At 26.6% G+C, this 14,946-nt stretch overlaps 1 protein-coding gene across 2 annotated transcripts in view; it reads left to right on the top strand.

Moving 5' to 3' along the window:
• The window catches only part of LOC114123872 (lachesin-like), a 32,583-nt gene that overhangs the window by 2,677 nt on the left and 14,960 nt on the right, over positions 1–14,946 (top strand). For both annotated transcript variants that reach the window (XM_050198787.1, XM_050198786.1), the window contains one exon: positions 8,912–9,024. In XM_050198787.1, the coding sequence (XP_050054744.1) occupies positions 8,912–9,024 (113 nt within the window). The remainder of the gene's footprint in view (positions 1–8,911; positions 9,025–14,946) is intronic.

Here is a 14,946-nt window from a genome sequence, read left to right as displayed (position 1 = left end):
CTAATGAACAGTAATAAAAATTTAGTGAAAAAAGTTTCATGTAAAACTTTTTTTCGTATTTAAAATTATATGTATATTATAATCTAAGTTTTAAAATCCATAGATAAAATATTTGAAAATTTTTTTATTTAAACATATTTTTATAAAATTTGTATTTAATTATGTAATTCAATAGCCTTTAATAAAATACTCGTGTCTGGAGTACATAGTGATTTTGTACTTCTTTATGTTCAATGTAGTTTAGTTTATTCCACGTAATAAATAAAACGTAGAAAATAATAACAATAACGATAGTATATTACATTTCGTAGATTTAGATGCCTTAATTTATTATAATCAATAATAATAATTCTACTAAAGTGTATACTTTATAAATGTGTATTCCTTTATTTGATATTAAAAATTAATAAAAATGTATTAATAATATCCATTTCAATTAATTAGAGTAATTATTAAAATTATAAAATATCACATTTTATTAATTTATATGTAGCGAAAAATATTTATTTTATGATTTAAAAGTTCCAATAATGAATATATTAAATTAATACTGTATTTAAATTTCCCTGTAATAAAATATATCACTAATACTACCAATATTTTTGTTTAATTCCCATCGTGTACAATAATACTATAAGACATTTTTTAAGACATCAATGTCATACATTTTATACATTTATTTTTATTTTATATTAAATAATAACTACAATTTAAGTACAAATAAATGATAAAGTATAATTATGTGTACGAATTAAATTATCTTAATAATAAATCGATTTATCATGTACACATATTGAAAACAGAATAGTATAAAACTTATTTTTGATAAAATAAACATTAAATGAAAAATAACTTGGCCAAAAATTGTTTTTAAGATTTCTCTATTCCATACCCTATGTTTTATAGTCAAGAAATATTTGTGAAAACGTTTTACCTACAGAAAAATGTATTTACAATATAAATTGGATACCCATACATATAATACAATTATTTATTTATAACTTGATTATTTTCAACTTAATTTCAACATTAATTTTTTTTTTTTTTTAATCAAATATAATTTATAAATATAATTTTTATATTTAAAATATTACCCTGGAGTAACTGTTATATTGAGTATTCTTGAATAAACCTTATTCACGAGTTCATAACAAAGAACATAAATATGTTCGATGTAAAATGAAATACTTGACATAAAATCGACTACAGAGTACCTATTCTCTTTAAATTTTATAATTATTCTTCAACTCAGAAAAACGGCTTATAACAACAAAATAGTAATAATTATTTTAACACTTTTAATATTATTTTAATTACACGCATTTCAATTAACGCAACAAATATTAATAAATTAATTAAAGATAATATTGAAAAACGTTGTAACGTCTCTATGAATAAAGTATTTAGACATGTAAGAACTAGAAATTTTATTGTGGATATAATACCTATATTATATATATCGTTTTTATAAATTCTTATGATTTTTTCTCCTATATTGTTCCTTCAAATCGAATATATATGTTCATGATTGTACGATATACAAATCACGCCAACTGAAACTTTGATTATTTGTCCGACATAATAAAAAAAACATATAATAATAATAAAACCCAAACTCTGATAGTGGTCTATAGATACTCGTATAACACTATAACACTATAACGCATAACTATCAAGGAAATTGAAATAAGTGTTGACAAGTTTCATTCATTCCAATTTTATGCCACATAAAACTCTTACTAGACTTTTTTCGATTGGATAACATTTTATGTTAAAATTTGTATTATATCAATAGATTTATTTCAAAAACTATTAGGAAGCAAATATTTATACTATATTTTATGTAGGTACGTAAAAAGTTTATAATAATACCAAAAACATTATTCTATAATACGAACTTAACATTGCATACAATTTTTTTATGATTTAATTAATTAACGGTTTCAGAATACCAAATGTTATAAAATTACAATAAATACAAATATACATGTTTGATTTTTTGCAAAAAAAAGTTATCTTATTCATTGATTTTCTTGTTGATCTTCTAGAAAAATTTCTTGGTGATAAAAGTAGTTTTAGCCTAGGCTTAGATGTATTTGTAGAACTCCTTTGGTTCAATTTAGATTATTTCAAAAATGTTTGTATTGGTTAATCATTATCCATATTGATTTGTAGATTATCTCTCGTCATTGTGTAGTTATTTATTTCACATAAACCAAGGGAGTTCGAGTGCTATTCTTGGGATGTTTTTGGGTTTTTGGTAATGGCAATCAATACTGGGCACCAAACTAAATATATACAAATTAGCAGCGATATTATCATAGCCGTAGAAAACATTCCATCCGCAGGGTTGAGCTTTGTTTAATAAGGGTATGGTATTTTCTTTTTTTTGCGTTTTTTGTGATGTGAATTTACCAAGTTAATTTTTCGCTTAGCTATATCCTTAAGTATTTCACTGAGTCATCCTTGCTAGTCTATTGTATTTCTCGGCTGTTAATTTGTTCTAAGATTGGATTTATATATTATCTCAAAGTGTTAAAATATTAAATATTCATATACATTCATTTTTCACATATTTATTTTTCTTATAATTGATAATTTTTAAATTTGTTAATTCATTATTTTGTGGTTATATTTTCATTTTATACATCTTACATTCAATATTGTTTTAACTTTGAGTCAATTATTATGTAAAGCTTAAAAGTTTTAGATGTATCAGACACCCATAGTATATTAAAATCAATATTAAAAAAACCTAAAATTCAAGTATTTTGGTATTTAATGTTTGCATGTATAAAATACTAAAGTATCCACGTGTGTATATAATTTTCTTAAGTTTAACCTAAAGTTTAACTTTGTAAAGATGTAGAATACAAAGTACTTAAATAACAAGTAATTAAAAACTATATAAAAGTTCTCAAGATAAATCAATATAAATGATAAGAATAATAATATTCAACGCTTTGCACAACTAAATATTGCAAGAATCATCATTATTGTTATTCAATTTAGGGTAAAGAACTCCTATAAATATTTGCATTTTGTAAGATACTAATTCATTCCACAGTGTAACAACGTCAAATATTAAATTTTAATTTGCATATTTTTACATATTTCAACGTTTTTGATTTCGAAAAGACGAAAACTCTATTACATTATTTTTTTAATCCCTTTTTCGTATTAACAAATGTTGTATGATCACTGAAGATAACAAACACTCCAAAACAAAATTTTCTTGCTTTTAAAGACTCTGATAATATACATTGAACTTGTATTAAATTGAAATTAAAATATCTTTCAAGTAGATGATTTATTAGTTTTTCGATTTTTAAATTCGAATATTTAACGAGCTGTAAGATGTTAAGATATTTTCACTATCTCTGTATCTCAATTAGTCCTAATTTTACCGTTCTTGGTAAATATTTGTAAAGATATGATCTCAATTCTCAATTAAGCTCCAATTTAGCTAATTGTACAAACGAACAATATTCTGATTCCGATTAAATGTGATCACGTCATAAAAGTTTGTTTAATTATACACTAATGGAACACTGTTTGTTTTTAAGTACAACTTAAAGGGAATATGCAATATAAAAAAAAACTCATTTACTTATATTAAATCTACCTGTAATATATCTTGTAAAAATAAATAAACACAAATAAAAATTTAAAAAATACCTAATAACTTAACGGTTTAAACATATGACAATAAGTAATACCTAATAATACATTAATACATTTACTTGGTTTTAAATTCTAAAGTATTGACAAACTAAAACTACTATAACTGAATTTACTAATTACAACTTTATAGATGCAATATGTATTAATTTTACACAGAAGACGGGGGATATTAAAAAGTATATGGGTATAATAGTTTGTTTAAAATACATTTAAAATTTACTTTCCAAGTACTAAAAGAAAATTAGTAGGTATACACACATAGGTATTATGTCTTTTTGAAAGATTACATGCACATGTCAACGTCACAAATTGAAATTATGTTAAAATTAATGATAGCGAACGTTTGAATAAGCAATTTATTTTGACAATATTTGTACTCTGATTACCGAAAGGTGCAAAATTACATGGATGATATTTCTAAAGAACATAGTGAAATTTGCTTTTTAAATGACATAATAATATATTGTATATAAAATATAACATTCATAATATTTGTGTGTAAACACCATACACGAAACCGCTTCGGACAATTTGTGAACTGTAATTGTGACACACTCGTCTTTTAACGCTGTGTACAAAATTATCAAGCAGGAAGTATATTATGGTATTATAATAATAAAGTTTCATTAATAAGGGTAACAAGGTGTATCTACGTATCTACGTATACAATGTTAAAAATCGTGTTGAAAGCTTAATATCGTTTAACTAATCAATCATTTGACCTCTCGACGAAGTCGATATAATGTTATAGTACCTATATAACATCGGTTTTTAAGTGCCAACAACCCGTCATTATAATACACATTTCTTACGTCGGTCTGAATTTCTAATATACATATTTTTTTCTTTTGCCTGTTTTTTTCTGCGAGAGGGTAGCCCGGGCCACTTAGACCACTAAATTACACGTTTCGAAGTCATGCGAACACCGACGCGTTATTGCGGGGTTGCGCCGCCGACGGCTTTAAAACGGCTATAAAGGTGAAAACTGAAATATTTTTCTTTTTTGTTTTTTAACTTTTTGCGGACGTGTCGGGCGATTGTTTGGACAAATCGATAACGTCGTATAATAATAATACTCACCATGGGAGGCAGTATAATATACGATGAAGCGAGCTTATATATTACATTTGTATATAATATACTCGTATATACGAGTGATTATATACAAATCACAATCGGGTCTTCTATATATTATAAACCGTTATGTCTGTTTAATTTTTATTCGACCGGTGCAAAATCGTAAATTAATAAGTATATTATACCACTATCTCTCTCTCTCTCTATATATATATATAGTATTGTTATTACAAAAATAATAAATAACAATAGTGTCAATAATATAAAATAATAATATAGTCTGTATCGGGCGACGACGGACAGGTCGATCTGACTTTCTTTCTTATTATAATTAAGACGTCCGACTATACACGTTATGCCGACCGGGGTACCAATATAATATGATATATTATTATTTATGTACATTATAAATCAACGCGGGACCGTGTCCTACGGCTGATAAGACCCAATGAAAGTGTGAAAGGGACGACTCTATTTGGCGTGTACATATATATTATGTGTAAGCGTATATATAACCTACGTGTGCGTGACTTATCGTTATCAATCGTCGCGTTACGCAACGGTTATTGATGTGATATTCGTCCACCGCCACTGCCGCCAAGTGGCCGTTATTATTGTTGCTTCTCTCGACCGGGCGAAATTAAAACATCGCTAATATAGTGACGGCGCGTTGTGGTAACAATATATATATATATATTTAGTACTTACCTATATGCACTAGCGTTTTTCATGATGTACTCGGTCGTTCGTCTTCGTCGTCCGATTTATTATAGGTATATATACAGGGTGTTCCGCGTTTAAATATATAGCTACAATTATTTATTTCCGAATAGAGTTTAGTTTTTTGATAAAAAAAACATAAAAATAAAATCTCATGCGATTTGAAAAAATTGTAACTTCAAAATTTTACCTATATAATAAATTGTTTGGTAAACTTAAGGCTACGGTATCGATAACGTGAACAAAGTGGATTCTCGAGTAAAAAAATATTCCTATAGGACCTATATTGTTTGTACAGATAGAGACAGAAAATCATCGTAATCAACGGTAATATCTACGTTTTAAAACTCATAAATTCAAAAGAATAAAAAGCAGAACCCCTTTGTAAAAATATTAAAGTATAAACATCTGATATAGGTATTATATACGTTTAATAAACAGTTTTCGATTAATATTAATAATACAAGCATTACAAGCGGCGTATTTGCGTATACGAGCGAAGTAGTGTAGATCACGGCTTTTTGGTATTTGCCGTGTTGTGTGATCATACTCAAAGGAATAGTCGATTTTAGAGCACCATGTCCCCTTATTGTTTTACACAGAAAAAATAATATTTTTACTGTTTTGTATTGAGTTATTATTAAAAACAAATTAAATAGTTATAACTTATAGAAAAAAAAAATAGTTTAACCGCGGTTGTTGGATGACGGCCAACAGTTGCTAGTAATATGCGACAAAAATGAAGCATGTATTTTATTGGTGTGTTGCAAATTTGCACAATGTAATACTATATAAATATATAAGCCCCCACAACAAGGGTGACATTTACCACACGTGATAACAAACAAAAATTATCTTCGAAATATCATTAAAAATATAAAAATAATATTTTATTTTATAATATTTAGAAGTTTTTATACAGTAAGCCAAAATTATTTATCCCGTTTTTTTTTTTATGTTATATCATATTATGTTCACCCTAATGTGCACCATTTTTTTTTTTTAAATTTTATCATACACTTTTTGTTCATTTCAAATTGATTTGGAAAATTAACGCATAGCCGTTTAAATGGATCACCCCGTACATTGTATGACGATTTATTATTATACTCGCGTATCTATTGTGTGTAGTAGGTATATAATATGTGAAATAGTGAAACGCGGGTGACCAGCCGCCGCACGTGAACAGACAACGGCCGAATGGCGTGACTGGCCGAATTAAAATATCACGCCGGAGCGGGCCCTGCCCCTCCCCCCTCTACCAAACCCTTCATGCAATACACGAGTATTGTGCCGCCCGCGTGCGTATTTATTGTCGTATATATATACATAATATATATATTATAATATATACGTAAGTACATAAGTACAAGTATAAGTATATACCTAATATATTATGTACATGTACGAGTGCGGACGGTGTATATGGTGAATTTATTACGAGAAACCGTAGCACGCGAATCGCGCTTAGGCACACAATGCGCAGGGGGTCCTCCGAAAATCCTTAAAAGAAAAAAATTCCGGTGAAGGTTCGCACTGCGCCTCCGCCCCAACAACCATCCGGGTTGTCGTTTTCCAAACAAAAACGAAAGAAAAAAACTTGTTCCATTACCATTTTTATTTATAATATTCTTTCTCCCGACACAATAATATTATAATATTAACTATATAATAATAGCCTTGCTCTTAATTACAATTTCACTTAATCACATTACGCGAGCGCCGATGTGGAGGCGCCGTTTCCAAATCCATTGCATATGCAACTGGGTCACTGAACAATGCGGGCCCCGGCCACGGATGAATGTCATTCGTGGATGTGGGCATCTCGTTTGAATAAATTTATCGAACAACCCTACAAATTTACGACGGTGACAACAATGATATCACATAAGACACAATTTCATTGTGGCATGAAAGTAAATTTTGAGAGATGCTAGGGCTCAAGACTTGACAGCATGGATCGGTCTTAGATAAGTATAGGTGACCTAGGAAGATGAAAGTCGAAAATGTTTACTACCTACCAGTAATAGTATAATATATTAATATATGACGTACATTAGAGTAAAATGTACTTGGTATTTTATTTTGAAAATTGTTCATTTATAGACACTACACATAAATTGGTTCAAATATTCATAAAAATAACTCGTACAAAATCTTAGCTAAATTACAAATGATTAACTATAATAAGAGTACTGAAGTTAACCAAGTTTGATAGACTATATGATAATACACTGCTCGCATAATCATAAGAGTCTCACGGTCAACGCCAAGCAGAATGACTATAATATTATTACTTGACTAACTCACTGACTGATAAACGTAGAGTCTGAACAATGATAGATCGATGCTTGCAATTTACACGGCACATTCGTAAAATCGTACACAAATTAAGTGTGCGATAAGAACGCATTTTAAAGTGGTGTTTGAGCGAATTTTTCGAGAATCAAAATGGTCAATGAAAATGTCTTAGTGAATCATATTATAGAATTGGCATTTTTAACGATCAACGAAGTGCACGGGGTCAACTAGTTATTATTATATGTATAATACATTTAAATATAACGGTAAAACGAAACCGGAAATTGAAGCGTCGGTCGATCATCTCGGGGCGGAGATACACTGTGATGATGGACCTCGAAAAGTTTCGAGATCTTAGTCTTATAACGGGTCGACAAATTGCGCTCGCGAATGTGTGTGATGTCGTTTAATGGTTTTTTCCTTGCTGTTGATGCCTACGTTACATTTTTTCGTGTTCAAGTATATACTGTGTTGAACTTTTCAGAAATTCAAAGGGTGAGCATAAAGTTACCACGGTTTACAGACTCGCGTAAAACATTTTCAGCTATTGCTATTTCGCCAAGTAAAAACAATTTACTCATATACACAGTATAATTTGTAGTCAATATTTTTTTCAGTTCGTTATAGGCTGCACTAGCGCATTAGCACCGATCCTGTGGCAAATATAATAGGTAGTTTAAGTGTATAGGTGATTGAATATAGGGTATATTATTATCATTGTACACTTCGGGTTTGAAATTGGTAAAATCCAGGCTTCGAACCACCACCATGCCTCAATCTTCTTATAAATAGTTGTAAATATAAAGTTTCAGTTGAAAAAGATGATGTATTATATTATTATCTACAATTTTTGTGATAGAATAAATCTCCGGTGGGTTGGGGTAGATGGTAGTATAATACTGTAAACGAAATGTGTCATCGATTACTACCAGTGGTACTAAGTATATAGATCAATTAATAATCAAGAACATCGTTTAGGAATAATAACGTATAAATATAGTTGTAGGGAATAGACATCACATTTTTCTTTAAGTACCTATCCAACTCACGTTCACGTCTCTGTCAAAACCCATCTAAACAAAGAATTATTAATGATCACGACTAATTACAACGATTATTGTATTTACAGAAATACTATTCAGTGATACGCCAAAATTCAGCGACCGTATGGATAATTTAACAGTAACTGTCGGTCGAGACGCGATCCTCGAATGCGTCGTAGAATCGCTGTCGACATACAAGGTAAGTTCATAAAACTTACGATATTATAATTTTTATTATTATCAATATTATTGCCTACTTTAATAATATAAATGCAAATTTAAAAAAAAAAATACCACACCAATTTAGGTATAAATTATTTTGATATATACCTAAGAATAGTTATTTTCACTATATATGAAATGATTTTTTTTAATAAATTACAATTTAATGATTATATAGGTATATTATATCAACAATTATTTAAAACATTACTCGACAGGAGTTTCTTAGGTCGATCGGTAACTTGATTGATATTTGTTGTACTCTAGACACAAATTGATCTTTATTAACTTTATCTATATTATTTAATAAGATATTCATTCGATTACTTTGCAAGATTATTATACATTTTGTATGAAAAAATAAAACACATTTACGTCTCTTATAATATATGTAATATACGTTTGAAACGGCAGGACTCGTGTATCTGAAGTATTCAGTGGACGAACAGCGAATGAGAATACTACCGTACCTACTACTATACTTCCGATTGTTCGTAATTAAACGAAAGCTAAAAACCATTTATATCAAATTCATTGATTAATTAATTTTGTTGAATTAGATTTAAAATGCATTCACACAATGTATTACATTTTTTAATTTAATCACATTTTACGATTCAATTTATCACATTTATTTCATCAATTGAACACTTAAACTACTTTAATCGACTGAATTCATTTTTTTACTAGAATTTATCAAAATTGCAACCTATACATTTATTATTACATAAACTATTTGTAAATATTCGCTCATCATATTCAAGTATTATTACTTTTTATTAATTCAATATAATATAGTTTATTAGTTACATCTTTATGTAAACATTTTATTTTTGCCAATACTTTTGATTTTCAATGTTTATTTATGCGTTGTTTATACATATATGAGTAGGTACAGTTTAAACTTATAATATTAATCTATTCGACAGTTTATTTGTTGTAGCTATAATATATATGTCACAAAAAGCGCAACTTTTAGAGAAAATTATTTGAATTTATAAAATTAGAGTATTTCAGATTCTTAAAATAAAAATAAAATGTTTAGAAACCATAAGTTGAAATGTTATTATAACTATGTATACAATTTATGAAAATACGTCTATAAATCGTATTCACTTTTGTCATATAATATACTATTATGACCATACAGCTTTAATATTTCACGATTTATATTCATTACTATTAACATTTATATACAAGTATACAACAGATTTAAATCAAATATTTTTTTTATCGTAAACTTATACTTTAAAATTCATTTTTTAAGCAGAATAATTTAGGTAAGTAGTAAAAATATTGATAAAAAAAATATTTACTTTTAAACCAATATATTTTATAATGTATTACTTACTACAGTCTAATGCAAAATCATGGAGAATAAGAAGTGTTGATGGTTTGATAATGATGAGTGTAGGGTGGTTAATATTTAGAATTTCACTTTTTTAATGTAAAATGCTTATAAATATTATAAAGCTTTGGTTCAAAAATCGATAATTCTTCATCAAATTATACTACCCTGAAATATTAAATTAAAACATATTAGTTTATTTTTTAAATTATGTATAAGCTCAAAAACAAAAAATATATTAAAAATTTAAATGTTTACTAATAAGTAATAATACTTACTTTAAATTATAAGTGTATTATTATGCAACAATTTCAAAACTACAAATATTTATTTATAAAATACCTACCTATAAATAAACATACAATATGTACATCTGACATCACATTAATTGAATTTTTTATTATACATATCAGTAAATATTTTTTCATAGAAATTGACTTCTAAATATTAAAATTCGACGTATATAATATTAATATTAGATCAAATTAGCGTAACACGCAATTAAAATGTAATTTATATAGGTACGTGGATTCAATTTTATTCTCTCTATCTCCTTAAGAGATTAAGGAATTATTACAGAGTACCTAGTAAAAAAAATTGTCATTACCGTTATCCATAAAGGTACTCGTCAGTCGTCAGTATTAAACAGTTTAATAGTTACACTGCAGTAACCTAGAACATTATTATGTTCTCTGAGAAAAAATGTAAAGAGAAAAAAAGTACGTTTAATGTTCTTTTGGCAGTCAATAGCATTAGTTGAAAGAAATAAACAGATTACCCTTAGTTTTACTTTATACCTACGTGTTTATTATAGTTTATTATACTAATGTAAAGTGTAAGACAAATAATGTTAATTTTATTTTTTTCATAAATATGTATTTTTTTTATAAAAGCGAAGGACTGTTACTGACCACTACCTATATTTTGTATCTTGTATGAAATGAAAGCAATAGTTAAATTAAATATAACGTTCTGTTTAGAGTGTTTGATGATATAATAAAAAATTAGGAATAGTACTGTGAGTAAAACCTTTTTTTTATACATAAAAAATATATTGAGGTATGTTAAATAATAATGGCTTTAATATTTTGAATATAATATCAATTATTATTATTACTTATTTATTATTCAAATAATGTACAATAATTGTACATTGACTACAATATACATTGTTATATACATGTATTGTAATTTCTCTAGTTAAAAATGGTAATTAGGTATCCCCACATCATATATTAATAATTATGAACTATGACTGAATAAATAAATAATAAATTTAAATTAAAAACTAACAAATATGATGAACTTAAAAAATATATAGTTTAAAATTTAAATGAACATATTATTATATGCATTAACATGCTAAATTGTTAAATAATTTAATAACAAATAATACATATTATGCGTACATTTAAAACTATAAAATATTATAATTTATAAAATTCAATATAATCTATCCTAATTTTATAAACAAAGAAATCATTATAGCTAGTTTATTTTGCGTTGTAAAATAGTATACTGTATTGAGGTCGAATTTTTCGCAGGTATACAAAAATATGCGGGTTCCATGTATTCATAGTTCTCTACGAAGTTTTTATTTCTGAAAAGGGGTTATTCAAGCGTTATGATTAGGTTAATCTTAGGTATTCATAAATTATGTTTACACTATCCGCATATGCGTGTAAAAAGTTTAAGAACACAGTAAATTAGTTTGCTTAGTAACTATTAAAAGTTGTTTAAAGCAAGAAAATCAAAACATATAATTATATAAATTACATTTTAATTAAACAATAATAATTACTCAGCTCTTTGAAATGTTTTATTCAATATCTATTTTGTTTATATTTAAAATTACAAATATAATATTACAGTTTGTTTTCTATATGTACGTATCAGACTCTTTTAAAATTATTTTAATTTTTGCTATCTTTGAAATAAATATTTTACTTGAAATTTAAGACATGTTAGAAAAGTAAAATATAAACAATAGCATGTATCTATCGCATTGTATTAATTCGGTGTATTATCTATAAGCTTTTATCTATATAAAAATGTTTACCGATACCTATCACTTAAACTTGACTTTTTCGAAAATTTCGATGGTTTTGACTTTAGGGTAATTTATTATAAATATCTATCATATTATCGTGGTCACCCATTAACCCATAATATAACCCGCTCATTTTAATATCAATACTTAAGCGGATATTATTTTGTAACACTGTAATATATTAAATAATGCAATTTCGTGACTCTTTGTCTTTAAACTAAAAATCTATTCGATTCATTCAGCTGCTCAAAGGAGTATTATTTTGTTTTATCTAATGCTTGAAACTCGTTGAACTCTACGGTACATGTACACGGTTGTAAGTTTTGGTGGATGGTTCTAACTTCGTATAAAACTCAACTTTATATGATTGTGAATTACCTCACGTGAACCCGTTGTTAGATGCTAAAGTTTGTCTATCTCTTGGGACGATCATTAAAAAAAAAACTGCTTTTATTTTCTCACGTACTTTGATTCAGTTTAAGAGGTAATTAGAAAATCAATTGTAGGTACCTATACATTATACATTTATATTTTATTAATATTAGCGAGATAAATTAATCTACGTAGATATAGCTAAATACATGAACGTAAAACAATTTGTGAATCTACTTAATGGATTAAATGTATAATATTCATAATATTAAAATATTTTAATGAGGCAATTTTGTAAATTAATATACTTGCTAAAAATAGTTTTTACATAAATTATGCACTTATTACAGACTTACTGAAGTAAAGATTGTCTTAAAAATGACTATTAAACTGTTTATTTAAGACAATTATTTTCTAGTTAAAATAAAAACTTTACCGAAAATTCGAAACTTTCAAGTGATAGTAGTGGGCAATATCACTTGTATTAGTTTTATCAACATTGATAGTTTATAATATATTAAGGTAATTTTTGATTTCCTTAGTAGTTTTCCTAAGTGTAAAGAAAAACTGCATTACTGCAAATACTAATAAAATAATATAAGCATGTGCATCGTGTGACCTTAACTTCGCTTCGCTCAGAACCATTTTATGAGTACCTACGATGATTTATCATTGTTTTCAAATTTATAATAATAATACACCACTAGTCTGCGCTGAGGTCAGTGAAGCGTGACGAGTGACCATTACCCGGTTGGGGCTATGTATCCTTTCCGGCTATTTTATTCTAAAATTCTATAGTTAAACATATTTTCTTATCCAAATATCACTAAATTACTAAACTATTTAATACAACAAAATAAATATTTAAAGTAGGTACTAATATAAATCAATTTTTAAGTTTGATACTCAGAAATTGTATTAAAACGTTTGATGTTATCCATATCATACACAAAAAAAATGGATAAAGTAAACAAAACAATATTAATACGTATAAATTAGGTAATAATATATTTATTACCTACTAGTTACTAATCTATTAATTATATGAAGCTATTAAAGAAGTAGTATAGTAATGTATTAGTTATATTCTAATATCTTATACAAAAGAACATTAGTTTTTTGTCTTCTGTCCGGAGTTCATAAAGACAAAATGTGTCCTTGTCTCTTGTTGTTTGTTTTATGTTGCTTTTCAAAAAGCCAACAAGTAAACTAAAAATGGTATAGAAAACAAAAAATTAAGGGATTAAACTTTGTGTTTCTATTGTAAATTAAAAAAACTGAAATCTTTAAACAAGTCACATAGAAAAACAGATGAAAATGTGTGTTGTGTTTAAGTCCAAAGATAAATACATTACATTGATGTCCATGGATTATATACAGTGTTGTTTAGTCATTCCTTATATATTAAAAAAAATAAATGTTTGGGAAATCGTTATTTTATTTTTTTCCAAATCTGAGCCCTAACTTATAATATTATACACTAGGTACTATATATTCAACTAGATATTATATGATTTTTTTTATTGCAGCGTAATATACCTGTTCATTTTAATTTTACTACTGTTTGAAAGTCTAAATGTAAGTATCTGCATAATAATATTAGTATCATGTTCTTTTTTTTTTATTTATTTAATTTTTAATATTTTACATACCTAACTAAGGAAATGGACAAACGTTAAAAATTTGAATCTTATAAAAATCATTTTATTTGTACCCTCCTAAAATTATATAAAAATAATGTAATTGTTACTTATTTTAACTAATTTTTCATTCTTAACAATGTAGTAAAAAACTTTATCTAATATCTAGGGTCAAACAATGAAGATCGTAAAACAAAGCTAAAATTCATTTCATTACCACGTAAGTTTTTAGTACAGCATTTAATTATTTCCTGTAATAAAGACATTTGTATGAAAAAATACTATAAATGAGTAACTTCGTAAAAAAAAACTCTGCATTTAGAAGGGTTGGATATGAATAGGATTACAAAGAGACAAGAGTACACAGCTCTGATTGACAAAATATAATAACAATATAGAAAATGAGAACAACGAAGTGTAAACATGTAGAGATCCAAACGTTAATATTGAATTAAATATTTGTATTTCAATAATAAATGAGAACAACTC

Source organism: Aphis gossypii, chromosome 1 (genome assembly GCF_020184175.1).
Source record: "Aphis gossypii isolate Hap1 chromosome 1, ASM2018417v2, whole genome shotgun sequence".
NCBI lineage: Eukaryota > Metazoa > Arthropoda > Insecta > Hemiptera > Aphididae > Aphis > Aphis gossypii.
The sequence above is the reverse complement of the archived record's forward strand: the minus strand, read 5'-3'. Positions and strand labels throughout refer to the sequence as shown.